Here is a 21,334-nt window from a genome sequence, read left to right as displayed (position 1 = left end):
TCATGACTGTGCCTTTGTCATTAGTTAAATACCTAAGCTGTTTGAAATAATACCGACGTTAACATAGGTCTATACAAGTATACATATATATGGCACAGGTAGAGATGATAGCGGTTCAAAGCTGAAGGAAGGAGTGTGTACACATAGTTTAATAGAGAAAACATCCGGGTACCATGCATACTTGACCACATTATAATCATCTATTTTTATATATTATATTATTCTCGATATTTAGACACATTTTTCTTGCTTATAACTGCCACAAATAAAATGCTTATTTATTTATAACCAGAAAGAGGTGTGTGTGTGTGTGTGTGTGTGGTTTGCGTTTGAGTGATACCGTACAGCAATATATTGAAACTTAGGACTTGCCAAGGCAAGCAGAGTTAATCACCTTGCCAAGGAATACGTTGCAGTTGGGAATCCAACCCGAATCATTGTGGTCAGGAGTACAATTCCTTAATCATTACCCACGGGGTCACAACGGCTCTGAGATAGAAATATAACTACTGCTGCATGATTTATTTGTGTTGTGGCTTTTGGTTGTTTTTCTTTCTTTTTTTTTTTTTTTTTTTTTGTTTTAGTTTAAAAGATTCATTTAACACGTTAATGGTTATAGGATTCAAAGGATAAGGAAGCTTGACACCTTTCAGAATGATACACTCTGGCAGTCGATCCAGACTCTACTAGGAGGTTATTTAACGTTAGACCCTTAAATAACGAGTCTGATGTTTTCCTAACATAGATACCGCGGCTCTTCTAATCGCCATGATCTGTGTCGTCTGCTATCATCTTTTGCTCTTGTAATAGCCACTAGTTAAACTAGTTCCTACACGTATTGCATTGTAACAATTGTACCATAGTATACTTCATTTGTATCACAATGAACGGGGTATTCTCAGTTATAACGATATTTACTTTCCAATTGCAGTATACATTATCCGCACGTCTTTCGGTGTATATTCCAACCCATGGCCAAATTAGTCATTAGCGTCCCGATAGGGTACATCTAAATATAGGGCTTTAGATCGTTCTTGGAATTGTATGCTTAAAACTCTTTTGTAAGCAAAGTACTTAGTGACCTATCGTCGTGCGTAATCAATACCTTTTTTCCCAAACGTAGCATTTGTATTTGTTAGTGTGAAAGATGTCATTTATTTAGCCTTATTAAAATTACGAGGGAAATATAATTAGTAAGCTATGTTAAGTCATCTTCGCATGGTTCATACACCCAATACGTGCAAAGGTTTTAGCGGTGTCGCCTTTTGCGCTTTTATGAATACTGTATTGTCCCTGCGATTTGTTTTAAGTTTAATATCTTGGCTCCTGGATATAACACGTACCGAAATGTTAATCTAATCACTGACACCGAAGTGAACCACAGTGGTGGAGGTACGATGATAGAGAAAGGAATCGTGCACATATCTCACATAGCGATCTCAGTACTCTACATGCAATATGGACATGTTGCTAACTTACGCAAAGACAGGGTTTCATTGAATCAAAGTTGTCGATTAATTTGGAAACAATGAAATGTTTCAAAATTTTCTTGCTACTTTGGCCTGCTTGTATGGACATTTAAAATTGATCAATATAACAAAAACTATGAAAACAAGAATTGTTTTGTTTGATAATAGATACAACCAACAAAGTAATGTAAACAAGAATTCTTTCCTTTTTATTTTATATTGGAAATGCCACATTACTAAGCTTGTAACCTCAAATCAATTTCACTCCAAACAATATTTTTAATTGAAAGATTAATATATTACAAGGAATGCAGGTGGGGAAATAGAGAAATTGAATAGCTAACTTTTGTCTGTCCGTCCGTTACGTACGCCAGTTCCTCGCCTTGTATGAAAACTATTTCAGGAATATTCTGATCTTAACAAAACGGGTTCAGTGTTCAAGCACTGGATGCTTCATTGTACATCTGGTCATCAGTTAGTGCTTCATTGTATATCTTGTCATCACTGGGTGGTTTATTGTACATCTAGTAATCAATGAATGCTTCATTGTACGTCTGGTCATCACTGGGTGATTCATTGTATATCTTGTCATCACTGGGTGGTTTATTGTACATATAGTAATCAATGAATGCTTCATTGTACGTCTGGTCATCACTGGGTGCTTCATTGTATATCTTGTAATCACTGGATGTGTCATTATAAACCTGGTCATCACTGGGTGGTTCAATATTCGATAATTGAAAAGTCATCCTGATCTGCTCAAAAAGGAACTTTGTCCATACACTGGCAAAGCAGATGATGACGCCATCGAATTTTCTTCAGCGTATAGCAAAATATTTTATAAAGCGTTGGGGAAATGGATATTGAGTCAGCATTTTGTTTTAACTATACCTCTAAATATAAAGGCATATACAATATATATATATGGAGGTGGGTACACATTGTTAACACCGACATTATTCTTGAGAGTTCTATTAATAAAAAGAAAATATCAATAAATTTTATCGGATTTTATCAATGTAAGGAAACGTTTTAATGTTACTGATTCAATAGACATTGACATAATGCTGTGGATTAATATGTCTCTAAAACAACTAAATCCAAACGGAATTATTAGAGTCTCTAAAAGTCTCTTTTAGCCTAAAAAATTGTAAAACTGTTCTCGCAATATCCATCTTGGAATTGTCATGACGTAATAAGAACACTTGATTGTCGTCACCATTACGTGCATATGTCATTAATAGACACGTACCGTGCCTCGTTTTGGTTTGAGATGGGACTGATTGCTTCTTTAGAAGCCAGTTGAGGCAGATCCAAGGTCATGTAATCATGTGACTGTGTATCATTTACATACTTCTTTTCCGGCACTTCGTATTCATTGTCGTCCTTCCTTTTAGAGAATCGTCTGGAAAAAGACAAAATATGTTTTGGAGTTCCTTACAATAGATTTAACAGGACATTAAAAATAAGCTATTTAATTAAATAGCAACACAAACCAGTTTAACTGTTACTTGCACTAATTGAAAAATTATATACACTAATCGAATAGTAACACATATAAAGTGTCCCTCTGTGTGTGTGTGTGTGTGTGTGTGGATTTTTAACGTAGCTATAACAAAATTTCAGTCATATCGCTATGATGTATGCAGTGGGACAGTTTATGTACGCACAATTACACACAATCATTTTGCTAATATAACTACAGGTTATTTAGCACTGGGGCATCGTGCCTCAGACATGTTACAAGATGTCCCACCCAGTCGCACTATACTGACAGCCTAACCTCTTAATTCTGAGTGCCTAGCGTTGCAGCTGTAAGAACCATTATTTTAAGTCTTTGGTATGACTGGGCCGGGGTTCGCTTCCGAGGCGGACGTTCTAACCGCTAGAACACCGGACATATTTACACAGTCTTTTTGCCAATATATTGTCAAATATGCAAATATAGTTGCCCAGCTGAAATGAATGCTGCTGACACGTTGAGGCTACAATCCAAGGCGTAGAGAGACGCATGTCCGATAACAAGCTGCAGATGAATGTTAATAAAAACTAAAGCTATCCTGATCACAACCCAAAAACGCTTTCATCCCCATCATTTACCTCAAAGATTAAGTATCAGCAATAATAACATTAAATGTACACAGCCAGTACGAAAAGTGTCAGTCTCGACAGGACCCTCTCATTACACCAAGATGTAATAAGCAAATGTAAGGCTGCATGTATGGACCTATGACTCATAAGCTGAGTTTTCAATTTTCTTCCGGTTGATACCGCTAAAACATACGTGTGTTCCGTCGTACTTTGAAGACTAGTCTATTTTAGACTTTGTCTGATTTGACTCAGTATTTAAAACAGAAACTTTAAAAAGTTCAAAATGCAGCTGTTCGTATTTTCATTAGAGTACCAATAACCGAGAATACCTTACATTTGCTCTGGAAGTTACTCTGTCCACCATTCGATCAAGGATTAAAAACAAATCTCTGTTCACTGTGCTATATTTCACAGACTGGTTTCAGTCCAATATATTTCGTTGACTGGTTGACTTGTACCTATCTGACCTCAACATGAATACATTCAATCTAGACACTTAAGCTCATCTTCCGACACTCGCACTCTCATTGTTCCCACAATCAAAACAAAGTTAATGATCTTTTGCATGCCAAGACCTACGACGAACGAATTGCCAACATATCTTATACGCAATGACCTCATTCAAGAGCGCTCGTGTAACTCATCTTTTTCATTTGTAATTTCATGGTGTTTGTGTTTGTAAACTTATCCTTGTATATGTTTTAAAATGTTATTTAATATTATAATGCGCTTCGAGCTTCTCAAGATTAGACGCTTATGTGTCCACATTATTATTATTATTATTATTATTATTGCCTTCAGGAACATTTAATCGGAAAACAATAGTATGTATTGATTGTAAAGCATTATACCATGACATCGTTAATCTTGTAGATATCAAGTTTCGTAATAATGCGGAAAACTACATTGTTTTACCGTTGCATACCGAGGAATGTGTCTTACTGCTATTCACATAATGATATCGGAATGTTTAAATTAAAATGGTGTATAGCAACAACAAAATCAAGTAAAGAAGTACACAACGACACATGGTGAATTTAATTTATTGCTGCAACAGTATAACCGGTTTGTACAAGCGGTTTCTTTGCAACGCTGTACCCTAACAATAAGAATGTTTAAGTAAATGATGCAATGTTCCAACAGTCCTGCTTTCATAGAAATCAAACGACTCTCAACCATTAACATTCTTAATTTTTATATCTGAAAATAAACCATAACAGAAATCAGTGAGACATAAATTAGTCTCGGCGATTATACAATTGCTTCAAACCTTTGCTTAATTCTGACAAGTTGATCAAAAGCAGGTAATACTTATAGCAACAACTCTTGGTATGTACTCGATAATGAACAAGTAGAGTTATAGATACACAGACAAGCATCGACACATGCTCGAGCAACTTTGATAGTACACCATACCAAATCTTCACTCATTCCACTTTCTTCATTGATGGAGGAAATAAAATAGGAAGTTTTAAACACCTTTTTATAACAACGATTTGTTAACGTAAGTAGTGAGTAGACCTTTAAGGCATAATATAGATGGATGACTTTTCAGTATTTTGGCTACAGTAAAGCAGCCACAGACGAACGACATTCTAAGCTAAGCTAAAAAGATAGGCATTAAGAAATGCAATCAATTGGTCGGAAATACTTTTCAAACTTTTAGCTAGTTAACATAAACATGTTATATAAAAATATCTAAAAGGAACAAATACAAATGTTACATCTTTAGGAAAATTATCTTACGACTTATCGTAAATTATGGTGTCAACTGAGAATATTTTCAGGCCAATATGACACGGAAGTTAAGCGATCCTCTATCAGATTTAGCCTTACGTAAAATCGTTTACCAGACTGATTGATTAAAACGACTCTTCGAGTCAAGTTACATGGCTTACATAATAGTCTGACCTGAGTGTATTTGTTTCTGTTATGTTATGCATTTATTCAAGTTCTGCCAAGAGCCGTTTGTGTATATTTAATTTAATCATGGCGTCGGATAAATTTCTTTAGTTTTGGCAACGTTGAGATCATTACAAGTATTTCTGATATGTGCTTCATGAAGCTGGTTATAAAAAAAATAGTACATATGTTAAAACAATGGCGCATAGCATATCCCCGTTGAATCTTGTATCAAGTCCGATTTAGATGGTTGCATTATCAATTTTCCATACCTGAGGAAATAATTAGCCGGTGATCGATAACCAATTTATTTTGATCCTGACCTGCCCTCTCTTTTTCCGTCATAAACTCATTTCAGTATAAATAGTTTATGGATGTAAATTGGTAGCGTACTTTTAAATATTAAGATACATAATTAATATTTAGTATTTCGTGTGACCCCGAGAGACTAGCATAATGCCATATTAAAGGGAGTAAAATGAAATCAAATGGTTGGGTGCATTATGTCTTCTTCGTGCTTCTGAAAAGAATTCTGGTAATGTCTCATTTAAGACTTTCTCTAATTTACAGAAATTTTCCATTCTACATAACTCAACTCAAATATGAATTTGATACACCACATGAAAATAAACATGTTACAGAAAACTAACCTTTTCAGTGTAATTATCACAACTGCAAGAATGACAATAACAGCGATAAGTCCTGTAGTGACTCCTATCACCCAGACCTGTATTCCGTTCTCTGCACAAATACAGTATTCAGGTTTAGATTGCACGTCAAGAGAACTTACTTTTATCTATTCTCAAATAAACTATTCCACTATTTGCATATTCTGACCAAAAACTAGTGTAATGGTGTTATGTATAAAATTATTGCGTGTTTTACATTTGCTCCGTAACTGAATAATTTTTTAGATATAGGTTGGCTGCTTGGGTATTTATATATAAAAAGAGAACAGTGAACAATTATTTTATTCCTAAGACATATTTCATATTATTCTTGTTTATTATTATTCTACAGACGTATTTAATGTTGTAATTAGATTTAATTTGAGAGGAATCATTTATTCAAATTATTTATTGGAAATTGGAAAAACAATGTGCGATTTGTATGCATTCATTCAAAAGGAATATTTTGGACAATGACATTGCGAAACATCACGACTAAATGCTCTACAGCCTCTTCGAAGATATTGGTAACATCAGCCCACGCAGTACCGGAATTCATTTGAAACACTATTTTTTCAAATTTGTGATAGACCTGTCAGGATTAAGTTCGATTTTGTTCACAGTACTGTTAAGTTCCTTTTAAATGTTCATGTATAGCTTTGAGAATTAAATTGTTCAATAAGTTTTACGAAACTTTTGTGTTCTGAGATATATGCATTGAAACAAAGCCCATTCTGCACACGTGCATATTGTTGGTTCACCGAAGGGACAAGTAAAATCAGGACAAAAAGATTTTTCCCTTGAATCCAAATAACTTTCAGTAGTTATCATTGTAGCATGGTTGTTCGTAAGAGGACGAAAGCATCAGATGAGCTTTATAGAACTAGTGTGCATGTGACTGAACAGTTTAAAGCATTATCAAAGTATTTTTCATGATTTATTTCTTTTCGAAGAAGAAAGGAATATACCTATCCCCGCTTGTAAACTTGATAATATATAATTAGTAGACTGATTAACAGTTGGTTGTTATGGTGACACTAAAGAATTTAGTTACCATGTGCAAATCGTACGGTATGAGATTTAACACAGAGAGTGCAAGTTTTGAAACAAATTGTATTTGATTAGATACCACATCTATCACTTCATGTGAGATTCCAATTCTCAAACATTTACATGGCCAACAACTGCTTGGGAGATTGTGGAAATTGTAGAAAGGAAGCTATTAGAATATCTTAATCTGTCTTGGAAAGCAAAGAAAAACCTCCTCCGTGTCCTGATGTGCATGTTTCCCCCTTGGTTTCATTTGATAGGGACGGTGTAGACGAGGTCTTTCTGGTGAATGTTGTCAAAGATATTGTCACCGATGTTGTCTTAGATGACGTAATCGGAGTCGTTGATGCTTTTGTCGACATCGAATTAGATGGCTCGAAATCTGGCAAAAATATGTATATATCACAACGGTGCATAATGAATAAATTGATAGAGTTTATTTCCATGCGGGTAATATGAAACAAACGGAACTTGCGTTCATGTACAAAAATGTTACGCGGCTTTCAGTAAAGTTCTGATACATTTAAGGTAAATATGCATATATAACTGTACACTTGCAAATTGAATATGGCTTACTTGATAGGCACTTTATTCTTATTTCAATTTAATTTTGAAAGACCTTTTTAAATGTGAACGTTGTCATCTGAAATAATATTAGATATATCTCTTCAGAATGTCTAAAATGATTACATTTATGGACAAATCAATGATTAGTGCTTTAGACTTTATGATTTGAGATAAACGCAAGAAAGCAAAATTTAATTCCTGATAAGTTATAAAAATTAATACCTACCTCTATACCTAAGTAGCTGTTATATGACAGCAAAATATTTATAATAAAGCCATTACCCGATTCACTAAAATCTATACCTAGCTATAGAATCAGAACATTTTGCGTGAATATGTAGCTAATTAGAAAAAAGTCTGAAATTTAGATTTGGTTTCCATTTGGGAACAAAAGTATCTTACTAATCAATATGTTTCCCACGCAACATCTTTTTACCCGAAAACATATAAAATACTCTTTTTCTATGAATTCTACATGAAAGAGAATGTCTTTGAAAGGGTATCAATCTGCCACCCTTCTTAAAACTAATTTACAGCATCAACTCTGTTCCTCGTGGTATTTGTTTACACTTACACAACCGAAAAATAATTCAGACAACATTCCATAAAACCCCAAGATATATGAGAAAGATTTGATATTTACCCAACCCATCGACGTCGATTCAAGTAAGGATAAACTTGTGTGTACTTCATGAACCAGGATATTAAATGCTGTAGTTAATATATAGCTAAATTTGATATTTACATCAAAGAATCAAATGCAATTACAAAAAAATAGTTTGTCCTATTTATTTCGTTTTGAAATATATGTCATAGTTAAATGATTCAAAAATTTACTTAGTTCTCAATTATATCATATGCATGCATTTCTTTGATATCCAGTCCCCATGTGTAATACTAATCGGAATACTCACCGAAGCAGTATCGCTGCTGCCTTCTACTAGGATAGTTGACCGGGCCGTGAACTATAGTAGCCATGTTTTTAAATTTTACAAACCGTTTTTCCCCTGAGATGTATGCATTTAAATTAAGCCCATTCTTCACATGTACATAATGTTGGTTCACGGTAAGGGACAAGTAAAATCAAGGCAACAAGCTTTTCCCCTTGAATCCAAATAACCTTCAGTAGTTATTATTGTTGCATGATTGTTCGTAATATATATACCTACCCACTTTCAAACTTGGCAAAAAATATTAAGACAGCCGGCTAGAAAGATCTTGACAAATTTGTATCAAGTTCAAATCTTATATGTACTTTTCGTCTCAAATTTACCACTTATTTGTACCTATTCATAAACACTTTACGTATGACTACAGACGCCAAGTAACACCATTGGTTTAAATCTAACAAAATCATGTGTCTCTCACAGCAGTACATACGAAAGTAATCATAGCGTTTATTGAACATCATGAGAAACAATTTGTACATGTTCATATTAATATATTCTTTTTCAATTTTATTATCAGTTATTTAACCCGAAAGTTTAGTCCCTGATATTTTAGATACTTCGTATACAAGGAAATGCTGAAAACAATAACCATGAAGAAGCAAGCCGCAGGGGTGGAAAAGAGATTATAAATATGCAACCCATTAATGATTTCGCATTGGTCATCCTAAAAGGCAGAGAAACCAGATACATGTTTAAATGCATAAGCGTGTTGGAAAGTACAGATGTCAGAAGGAGACGATATTAGTTTTTGAAAAATATGGTTATACAAATAAAATGTTTCAGTACATAATACTTCACTTTCAGATGTATCAGACTTTGTACGTATTATGTTCTTTACACAAAGACATCGACAACGTAAACTGGGGAAAATGATAAATATTGCGACCCCCAAAAAAATCTTCTCGATTTACTTTTGTAAACAATATTAGTCATTTCGGTGAAAACTAAACTGTGTTATCCATATTTGATAATGTTTTACCTTTTAAGTCACATACACAATACTTATAGAAAGCTAAATTATTTAATCTCTACTGACTATTAATATCACCAGAGGTAATGATTAACACATACCGACCAGTGCCTTAAGTTTAAATCTCACTATTCATTATATCAGAATAGTTGGGCATTATAATATTACAAAATAGAGGCATAGTCGTTATATCTGACCCCATCGATTTATAACAAGAACTCGATCATGTCAATGCTGCCCTCAAGAGATATCATTATCCGGAATGGGCGATTAAGAAAATTTCCAACAGGCTGAACGCTAGTCAGAATGACATTACCAAGCGCGAGGCCACTAATAACTTGGAAAATAGACTCGAAAGGTAGTATCAACGTACCATATTTGAAGGGGACTTCCAAATGCCTGAAGCGTGTTTTTCAGCAACACAAAATTGTTGTGTGTTTTAAACTATACCAGACCCTAAGACATGTGCTAGTTCACCCAAAGGATTAGACTGATATGAAATATATGTGTGGACCTATCTATCATATTACGAGCGAAGGGCCGGGTGAAATTCGGTACCATCATATTGTGGGAACGGAAACGACATTGAAAGCGATATTTAATGAACGTAGAAGACCAAGTTCAAGCTCGTCTGAGGTATCACGGTACATCCACCGTATTTGCTCTTGACGTGCCATATCTTTGGACTCGGACAAATCTTAGAACGAGCACTAACCTCGTTTGAGCGGGTTTTAGTGACTCTACATACATCCGCGCACACAAACAATGCTAAACAGGGACGGGGACGTTACAACCTATCGCATATCCTGGGACAATCTGTTAACATCACCCTCCATTCCCTTGTGTGATGTTAACAGTCAATATATAATAGATCAATCAGCTGATGAAGTCCTTAGTACGAGGATGAAAGCTTCAGGTGAGCTTTATAGAACTACTGTGTATGTAACTGAACAATTTAAAACATCAAAGTATTTTTCATGATTTGATTTTTTTTGAGAAGAAGAAAGGAATATAACTCCCTACTTATAAACTTGATAATATATAATTAGTAGACTGATTAACAGTTGGTTGTTATGGTGACACTAAAGAATTTAGTTACCATGTGCAAATCGTACGGTATGAGAATTAACACAGAGAGTGCAAGTTTTGAAACAAATTGTATTTAATTAGATACCACATCTATCACTTCATGTGAGATTCCAATTCTCAAACATTTACATGGCCAACAGCTGCTTGGGAGATTGTGGAAATTGTAGAAAGGAAGCTATTAGAAGATCTTAATCTGTCTTGGAAAGCAAATAAAAACCTCCTCCGTGTCCTGATGTGCCTGTTTCCCCCTTGGTTTCATTTGATAGGTACGGTGTAGACGAGGTTTTCTGGTGAATGCTGTCAAAGATATTGTTATGGATGTTGTCTTAGATGACGTAATCGGAGTCGTTGATGCTTTTGTCGACATCGGATCAGATGGATCGAAATCTAGCAAACATATGTATCTATGACATCGATGCATAATGAATACGTTCGTAGATTTTATTTCCATGCGGGTAATATGAAACAAACAGAACTTGCGTTCATGTACAAAATTGTTACGCGGATTTCAGTAAGTTCTGATACATTTAAGGTAAGCATGGATAGAAAAGTGTACACTTGCAAATTGAATATTACTTGCTTGATAGGCACTTTAATCTTATTTAAATTTAATTTTGAAAGACCTTTTTAAATGTGAACGTTCTTATCTGAAACAGTATTAATTATATTTCTTCAGAATGTCTAAAATGATTACATTTATGGACTAATCAATGAATAATGGTTTAGACTTTATGATCTGCAATTAACGCAAGAAAGCAATTAAAATTTAATTCCTGATACGTTGAAAAAATCAATACCTACCTCTATACCCAAATATGTTTTATATGACAGCAAAATATGTATAATAAAGTCATTACCCGATTCACTAAAATCTATACCTAGCTATAGAATCAGAATATTTTGCATGAATATGTAGCTAATTAGTCAAATGTGTGAGATTTAGATGTGATTTCCGTTTGGGAACAAAAATAACTTGCTAATCATTATGCTTCTCATGCAACATCTTTTTACACAAAATATATAAAATGCTCTTTTTCCAATGCATTCAACATGAAAGAGAGTGTCTTTGAAAGTGTATCAACCTGCCACCCTTCTTAAAACTAATTTACAGTTTCATCTCTTTTCCTCGTGGTAAGTAGTAAATGGGGCCACCCTAGGGACAATGGGAATTAGCATTAAAAACACCCCTGGGCCACTCTAGGGACAATGGAAATTTAACATGGAGAAAAACGCTGGGCCACTCTAGGGACAATGGGAATTTAACATAGAGTTTGGGCTTGTCTAGGGACAAGGGGAATTGAACATGGGAATAGAGTCTGGGTTTGTCTAGGAACAAGGGGAACTGAATATGGGATTTTTTTTTTTTTTTAAAAAGTTTTTTTAAATTTAAATTTAAATTTAAATTTAAAAAAGGATAGGCAATGGAAAGGCTATCTCTTTTCGAGAAATATGGCTGGCCCTGAAAAGGGCCTTTGGGTTTTCTTCTTCTTCTGCTTCTAATTTCTTCTTTTTCTCCACCAACGTCTTATTTTATCTCCAACACTCTTTCTCTTCTTTTCTTTCTTTTTTTCTCCTCCTCTTCTTTCTTCTTCTCTTCCTCCTCTTCTTTCTTCCTCTTTTCATTTTCTTCTTCTTTCTCAATTTTTTCATTCCATGCTCTCATCCTTATCCTTTCCTCTTCATCCTCCTTCTCCTCCTTTATCTCTTTCATTACACCACTTATCTTGTCCTTTACCTTTTTTAAGTTATTAATTTCCATCTTTACACGATGGGGACTATAGGAATAGTGGTCTTCAACGAGTCTTATTAACATCTGCTCCATCATTCCTAAATTGTCTAAAACGTCTTGCAATGTTTGCATCTTGTCCATTTGGTTCGAAGCCATCTTCTTTGTAGAATGGTTTGAACGACGAATACTGTGGGTTCTTATAGTGAAAGCGCGGACGTGATGGAAAACATCCCCCTTAAAAGATAAAATTGATCTTACCTAGATCATGACCAAACAACGCGCGAACGTGAAGGAAAACATCCCCCTACTTTTTCATTTCATATAATAAAACCCTAACTATACTTTCTTATTTCATATAATAAAACCCTAACTATACTCTCCACATAAGCTAAGAAACAATAAACAAAATCCATAATCTACTATCCACACAATCGTACGTGAGCGCTTACATAACCCTAACTATACTCTCCACATACGCTAAGAAACAATAAACAAAATCCATAATCTACTATCCACACAATCGTACGTGAGCGCTTACAAAACCCTAACTATACTCTCCACATACGCTAAGAAACAATAAACAAAATCCATAATCTACTATCCACACAATCGTACGTGAGCGCTTACAAAACCCTAACTATACTCTTCACATACCCTAAGAAACAATAAAGTAACCCATAATCTACTATTCACACAAACATACCTTAGCTCTTACAAGCACCAACACACAAACACATACCATCACACTATCTTAAAAAAGAGTTAGTGTTTATATTCACACTACTCTACCTACACACATTGGCAAATTGATGGTTATTTCTTTTCTAGCGTATTGGGTAGCCCTGAAAAGGGCTGTTTTTTTGGAACTTCATGGACACCTGGTTAATGGTGGCACCTTCCAGGCCTGGCGCCGCATACACATCTTATCCCCCAGTTACTTTTTACCTTTTGGGGGGAGAGAGCAGAGGCAGGATATGTGGCTTCAGAATCCCAATTTTCGGTTTATGGGATTCTGAAATTTCTTCTTCGTCTCTCCTTTTCCTCCTCCTCCTCCACCTCCTCTTCTTTGTATCTTCTCTCCTCCTCTTTGTATCTTCTTTCCTCTTCTTCTTTATATCTTCTCTCCTCCTCTTCTTTGTTTCTTCTTTCCTCCTCCTCTCTTATCCTTCCCTCCTCCACAATGGCTTCCGCGGCCAGTTCATTTAATATGCGCCTGGCATATTCCAGATGCACATGAAGTTCCAACAGTTTCTCCAGTCTCGTGTTCATTTTTGGTGTTGATCAATCAACAAGGGTAGCTGGACTGCCGAACGAGTTTCAATTTATAGTGAAAGCGCGGACGTGAAGGAAAACATCCCCCTAAAAACATAAAATTGATCTTACCTACATCATGACCAAAAACAGCAACGCTCGGACCTAAAAGAAACACTCACTCACTTTTTTATGCTACCCATCACTATTTTAAATTTTTTTATAAATCACTTCAATAGACTATCCACATACGCAAAGCAATCCAATCTAACCCCCAAATATACACCTCAAACACCAAGAAACACATTATTTTAATCTACTATCCATACCAACTTACTTAACCACTTACAAACACAAACACACAAACACATACCCTCACATTTTTTAAAAAAGAGTTAGTGTTTATATTCACACTACTCTACCTACACACATTGGCAAATCGATCGTTATTTCTTTTCTAGAGTATTGGGTAGCCCTGAAAAGGGCTGTTCTTTTGTTTGCTATGGCAATCTTTTAGTTTCTAAGAATGCGATGTCCTCTGAGGATAGACTTTCTGGCGATAGGTCTGCTTCTTCGGAAAGAGAAGAAGAACTCTTTGGTGTCGATACGACAATCGACAAAGCCTCTGTCAGCTTCAGGTTCTTGTTGCTGCTGTTGTTGTTGTTGTTGCTGTTGCTGCTGTCTCTGAAGTCTGTACTTCTCTGTCCATTCTTCTTTTTCCCTGTTCATTTCTTCTCTGAAAAGCTCTTCTATCAGGTCTTCAGTGATTTTTAACATTCTCACATTCTCTATTTCTTCTGGCTTCGGTATCAGACTGTGTCTGATCCTATGCAAATTCACGTAGGCTTCGTTGAGCTTAGCTAGTTTGGAACACATCTTCTTAGGAGGATGAGTCGACAATGGATGGTTAGACTGGAAACAACCCGGTTCTTAAAGTCAAAGCGCGGACGTGAAGGAAAACATCCCCCACACGGTTTTTGAGTCGCAACGTTTAGTGAGTGTCATGAGAGGGATAGTAAGAAATGAAAGAGCATCAATCCAACATTCTTATAGCTAAACAAAAGACAAAGGCATTTTTTTCAAAACACAACATTTTTTATTCAAAAATCACTTAACACTAAACAACAACTCTAACATTTTTAACAATAATCCAACAATATAACATCAAACAATTTTTTCAAAACACAACATTTTTATTCAAAAATCACTTAACACTAAACAACAACAACTCTAACATTTTTTAACAATAATCCAATACTAAAAGTTTCTCCACTAGGTAAAGAGGGATAACAGTCTTCCATGGTTTCTAGTAATCTAGGATGACTTCTCTCAAACTGTTGATTTCTATGGTATTATCGAATTCTGCATACAGGATGACGTTCACCGTTTCATCAGGGTCTCGGTCTTTAAACTGAATTTCCACACGAATCTGGCCGGATTTTATAGGGTGGAAATGTCGCTCGTCGCTGCCTTGGTCTGGAGTGAAATCGAAAGCCCACAAAGCGTAGCCTCCTGCATAATCCTCGTACGTAATACCGTGACTGGTATTGGTTCCTAACTGTCCGGTGGCTTCGTACAGGGACAAGTACGATCTCAAGTAATTCTTCTTGGTAAAGTCAGGTTCGAAAGGTCGGGTACACAAGGTCTTGCCATTGCGACTGACTTCGATTTTGGACACGCCAAAGTGTTGAAAGTAGAAAGGATTTTTTTCGGCAGCTCCGTTGAAGGCTGTATTCTCGACGATACCAACGATCAAACGTTTGGGTAACTGTCCTTGGAACAGATGATCTTCGATCATGGATCGCTGTCCCTTGGGAATGGTGAAGGTTTTCACTTCCACGCGTCGTATGGGATACTTGGCGGTCGTTCTGCTCAATGTCTGACTGATGTCGTTTCCCACTTTAGGTAACACTTCCACACGGCGTACGTAGAGTCTGGCTTCTAGGATTTTGGTTTTGTAACCGTCACTATCAGCCATCAAATGGAAAGCGGCACTGCTACGATTCAGTCTCAGGCGGACATCCACCCCGTTCAGCAAATACTTTTCTTGCAACCACATGTCCAAATGCAAACGATCCATCAGTTCTAAACTTGTGTCGGCTCCCGTGATTCTCTTTCTTCGTTCTAGAAATCCATCATTGTTGTCTTTCTTTTCATCAGTTTCCAATATTTCAAACTTGGTAGGTTCGTCAGCTTCCCATACCACACAGGCATTGAGATGAGTGTTCTTGGCATCTATTCCGTACGTCAAGAGATTTTCCAGGTAGGCACGATAAGGGTAAGTATCCATGCTGCTACTGACCAGTTTCTTATTCAAGTACAAGTCCATTCCACTGAACAAGGAATGCATGAAATTGTTGACGGGAGCTACTGCTTCATCGTCTATAGCACCTCCAGTCTTATCTAGAATTTTGACTTTCAGGTACAAGTAACTGCTATTCAGATCGATGTAATCTTCGGGCTGTCCTTTGATTTCAAACTCGATGGGAGCGGAATCGGTCAGTGAGGAGACGGGGTGAAATTCCACCCACTGGGATTCTTGCATCGTCATCATCGTGGGGGGCATGGCAAACAGATCCAGTTCCGTCTTGCAACAAGCGCAAGATTCTCGGTGCATCATTTTTTTTTTGGTCTCTTTTCTCAATAATCTAAAACGTCTCAGTCTCGAACGGTTCTTCTTTTCTTGGCCTTTCTCGCTTGAAGTCTGGTGAAAGGATGTTTTCTTCGTCGTCTCTTTCTGCCTTGTCCTTGCTGAATGCCTGACTCGGTAGCGTGCAGGGCATTTATAGGTGTTTCTCGTTGGCCTAAAATGTCTTTGCCCGTTTGCAGCAAGACATTTTTGCCTGCCCTCATGAAGGCTTCTTTAGGGTTTTGTTTCTCGATGATGACATTTTGGAGAAATTCTTTGCCTTGCGTCAGTGCCGCATCTTTCAAGGCGTGCAATCCGCATGTCACCATCGGTTTCAACACTGGGGCCACCAAACGAAAGGCCGATTTTAACATGTCTCCTAAGCCGTGTCCTCGCTGTCGAGCAACCCCTCGGTACACTGGATACATGACTTACTTACGAGTCGTGAGACAACCGTTTTCGAAAATGGAGTTTCACCGTGACTTTTCCTTTGGTGAATGGAATATTTTGTCCCAGATCTCCTTTTATAGCAATGTTGACCGTGTCCAAATACGACTTGCTGACAGGCAAATAGTGAGGATGGACAAATTCGCGGTGGACGTGGTAAGTGTTTCCACCTTCCTCGTCAGCGCCCGTGGCAGAATCTACTTTGAAAGGAATGACACGCAGTAACGGTACGGAGGTGTGTCCCACCACGTTGTACTCCACCACATCGGAATACACGAACATCAAATTCAGTCCTTGGTTCAGTTCTACCGGGGCACGAAATAACTTGCTAAAAGACTCGTTGTCGTAAACGATGGGTAATTCGTTTTTCTTGAGCATGGCCTTTCTCATGTCCATGTCTCCGCCCAACATGTCAAACAATTCAGGACAAAATAAAATGGACACGATTTTACTTCGTTCAAATTTCATGAAGAAGCGACGAGCTGCTTTGTGGTACTCCATGGTGACACTTTTGTTGACATGCTCCAAAGCTTTCAGAAACACGACATTAAACCTCGAGGCTATGGTGCTGACCAAATGTTGACCACTAAAATAATAGCCTGGGGGAATGAACAAGTGATAGGTGGTGTACTTTTGATTTTGTGTACGGGTTTTCTTGTCATATTTGACATTGCTATCCATCCACTGTTGTATTTGCTCGTCATGAACTTCCACATCAAAAAAATTTTGATTGGGAAGGACACTGAGGACTTGGGTCGGGTGAATCATTTCTACTAAAGCCACTTCCCAATGGGCTTCGTGATCTAACTGGATGGCCTGAGGTAATTTGGCCGTGTAAGAGCACAACGTGTTCTTGGGAAACACCTCCATGGAACTGTCACTGGGTAAAGTTAAGTAAAATTGGTTTTGGTGACTCATAATTCCAGAGTTCTGTGGCTGTCCGAGGGGTTACTGGACGTCAGAGGCGTGTCTCCGTCTAAAATGGGGTTCTGGTTGTGGTTGAAGTGGTGACTGGCACTGACACTGGACACAAGGTTCCCGGGGTTCCCGTTCGAGGTGAATTTCAGGGAGGGATTAGGAAGCAGGTAACCGATGCAACTGTTCAATAAAATGGTCCACAATTGTTTGTCTCCTTGTTGCAAACTCAAATTGGCGATGGCTGTCCCGATGACACAATACACCACGAAGATTTGGCAGAAAAAGACGATTTGCGTTTTAGGCACACGTTCTCCACACCACAACCGCAAGGGTTGTTTTTGTAAATCTTGCACAGAAGAACTAGGTGAAGGAGGAGTGGTCGACGTAGCTGCGTCTGATGTGTGAAAGGGCATGATGGTCACTTCTTTTTATAGTCGATGACTTGCGAAGCGTCGATCCAAGAATCAAAACTGGGTGGATATCCTTTCCAACGTACTTTGACTTCTTTGACACGTCGTTTGCCCACTTTACGGGTTCTGCGTTCGAGAATGCTTTCGATGACGTACACGTCGTCTTCTTTTTTGGTGACAAGTTGTAACTCGGGCAAATAAAACGTTCCTTTGAGCACTTCTCCGTTCATGTCTTCCAATTTATAGACGGCAGGATGACGGCCATGCACTCGTCCAGTGACGCGAAACAATTCGGTCGTCCAGTTAGGTAAGTAACCTTTGTCGAAAGTGCGTTTGGTTTTGCCAATGCGCACCCAATCTCCTACGGCCAACATTCCACTTTTCTCGGGGACAGCCCTCGTCGGGGATTTACCAAACAGACGCTCAAACACCAGCACTTCGTTGTCGGGAGTCACGTCTTGCGGGGCACGTCCGATGCTTCGATGGTAAGATTGGTTGTACGCTTGCACCAGGTGCGGTAAGATGTCGATGTACTTCAGAGTGTGGTGATGCGTAAAATATTTCCACATGCGTTCTTTCAAAGTGCGTTGAAAACGTTCCACGATGCTGGCTTTGGTTTCGGGATTCTCGGTGGTAAAACAATGAATGTCACGTTTCTTTAATTCTTTTTGGAAAGCTTGGTTCAGAAATTCGGTACCTTTGTCCGTTTGCCATCGAAGAGGGTGACGACCACTTTGTTTCAACACCCGTTGCAGGGCTCGCACTAACTCGCTGCTCGATTTGGAAGTCAAGGGCACGACCCAGGCAAATTTGGAAAAGACGTCGATGACACAAAACAAATATTTGTAGCCACGATTGTAGCTGGCCAAATGAGAGACATCGGCTAAATCGGCTTGCCATTGATGATCGATGCCTTCCACTCGGGTGCGACTTCTGGCAAACTTGCGTCGAATGGGTTTGTGTAAAGTGTAGGTAGCTTCTTCTTGTAACCATCGTTGCACTTGAGGTAAACGGAGACTTTTCAGTCGAGTTTTGGCAGCACGATACAATTTTTGAACTCCTGCGTAACCTGCAGGATGGGAGGGATCGTAGTAAATGCTGGCTAAGACTTTTTCCATTTTTATTTTTTGTGTTAATAAGACACCCACTCTTGGAGGATGCTACTCTTTTTCTCTTGGGGTACTTTCTTGGATTGCAGTGCTTTGCGTGTGCGGCCGGCAATAGGTGTCGAAGAGAAGGATGTCTGAGCGGGGGATATCGGTTCTTGTTTCACTTCTGTCTTCACTTCTGTCTTCACTTTCTTTTTCTCTTGTGATGAAGAAGGGGTGGCCATCATCTTTTTAATCCATCCAATTCTGGAGGTAGGTGGTGTTGTTAACTTGCGTACTTTTTCTGGTGGAGTTTGAAACCCTTCCTCTTCTTCTTCTCCTCTTTCTGTCTTGGTCACTGGTACTGGTGGTACTGGTACTGGTACTGGTACTGGTGATGGTGCTGGACTTTTCATCAAGGTCTTAAAATCTTTCAGAGTGGGTAGACCTGTTTCGTCTAAAGCTTTCTGGTGAAAGAGTTGCAGTCGTTGCAAGAGCTGACCGTACTTTTGCGACTTTTCTGTTTCGGACAAATCTTGGCGATCCATCAAGGACTGCAATTCGTGTTGTAACTGGGACATCTCGCTCAAATTGGGATTGGGAGGTAACTGCGGGGTGCGTCGTTCTTGCCACCGATGGTATTCCATCCATCGTTTGTAAGGCACTAAAGCTAGTTTTCCTCCTTCCATGGGGTTGTCAGGGGTCGATTCTGAGATCTTGGGACTTCCGAGGACTTTTTATCTTGCTCCCACCAGTCCTCCCAACATGGTTCCCAAGACTCCTTTCAGTATGGGACCTAACAAGAGAGGTAAAATGCCTCCACGTTGGACCAACATCTTCTTTTTTTGACGAATGGGAATTTTCTTTCGAACCATTTGGCGAGAACGTGCCGATGCTTGCTTAAGCATTGTTTCTGGCGTTTGGACAAAGGGATCGTGCCTTTCAAAACGTTCAAACAACATTCGCACACGGTATCGATGATCTCTTTGGAGGCTGTTTGAATGAGTTTTTTTCGTAGGGGTGGAGAAGCTTTGGACAGGACAGATAACATGTCCCCATGTTTGGCTAAACGTGGTGGCAGTCTTTTCCTTTTCTTTCCTTGGGGTTTTCTGGAGGGTGACATCTTTGAGTCTTCAGGAGCACCAAAAAAACACTGATACCCTACTTGGTCACAGGTCTTTTTTATACTGGAACGCGTCGCAACTGATTGTCTTTACGTCGTATCAGTTTGAGGACAGGCATGACACGTCGTGCAGGGGTACGCAACGAACTAAATCGAGCCAGTTCTTGCTTGGACAAATCCAGTAAACTTTGTAACATGCCCGATCTTTCATGAACTTTGATCTTGGGAGAAGGTACTTTGTGAGCAGCAGCCACTGCCACTAAATTGGAGGGTCCTGCCACTGGGGAAGTTCTTTTGGGGGTCATTAACGGAGAAGTTCTTGGTGTGATCAACGTCTCCAAGTACTCTTCAGTTCCTGGTGTCATCAACGGAGAAGTGGATAAACGTGAGGATGCCGGAGACGCAGTCACTGCCGTGGCAGATCGTGGTTTGCGAGTGTAAGGTTGCGTCCTGGCCGAAGTGCCTCTCTTGCGACTAGTTTTCTTTTGTGGACTTTTCTTTTTCTGGGGACTTTTTCTCTGTTTCTTTTTCTGGGGGCTTATTTTCTTTTTCCGGGGTGGTGGTGTCTGGTCAGAGGAGGGTCCTGCCACTGGAGAAGTTCTCCTTGGGGACCTGGTCTTTTTCTTCTTGGGGCTTCGTTGGACTTTTGTCTTGGGTATAACTTTGGGGGCATTAGGATCCCATCTTAAGAGTGAGCGAATGATGACCCCTCCTAGAGTACCGCTCCCTCCAGGTTTCAAAATGATTTGTTTTTTGGTTTGAGTGTCGATGCGGGGATCGGCCAGTTGGACCAATGCGACTTTGTTTACGTCAAAAAAGAGTTTGGTTTGATGAGGAATCTGAATGATTCCTTGGAGTAATTGACGTGCCGTCACCGTGAACCATCGTAAGACTTCTTTGAGAGTAGCTTCTAAGAAACGAGCTCGTGTTTGTGGATCTTTTTCTCGACTGATGCCATACAAGGCACGAATCAATTTGACGGG

At 38.4% G+C, this 21,334-nt stretch overlaps 1 protein-coding gene across 4 annotated transcripts in view; it reads right to left on the bottom strand.

The window, feature by feature from the left end:
- Nucleotides 1-1,657: 1,657 nt before the first annotated feature.
- The window catches only part of LOC149800480 (pancreatic secretory granule membrane major glycoprotein GP2-like), a 38,074-nt gene continuing 18,397 nt past the window's right edge, over nucleotides 1,658-21,334 (bottom strand). The window contains exons 5-8 of one of the 4 annotated variants that reach the window (XR_016421390.1): nucleotides 10,974-11,143; nucleotides 7,392-7,562; nucleotides 6,113-6,203; nucleotides 1,658-2,874 (exon numbers count right to left, since the gene is read on the bottom strand). Coding sequence is in view for 2 of the 4 variants with exons in the window: in XM_089960108.1 (XP_089816234.1) it covers nucleotides 2,691-2,874; nucleotides 6,113-6,203; nucleotides 7,392-7,542 (426 nt within the window). In the remaining 2 variants the exon portion in view is untranslated. Of the gene's footprint in view, nucleotides 2,875-6,112; nucleotides 6,204-7,391; nucleotides 7,563-10,841; nucleotides 11,144-21,334 lie in introns of those variants that run through there. The other 3 variants (XM_089960108.1, XR_016421391.1, XM_089960107.1) reach the window with 3 other exon arrangements.

This window comes from Sinohyriopsis cumingii, chromosome 5, assembly GCF_028554795.1.
Source record: "Sinohyriopsis cumingii isolate HCF-2022 chromosome 5, ASM2855479v2, whole genome shotgun sequence".
Classification (NCBI taxonomy): Eukaryota; Metazoa; Mollusca; class Bivalvia; order Unionida; family Unionidae; genus Sinohyriopsis; species Sinohyriopsis cumingii.
This window is presented reverse-complemented; position numbering and strand designations above follow the sequence as displayed.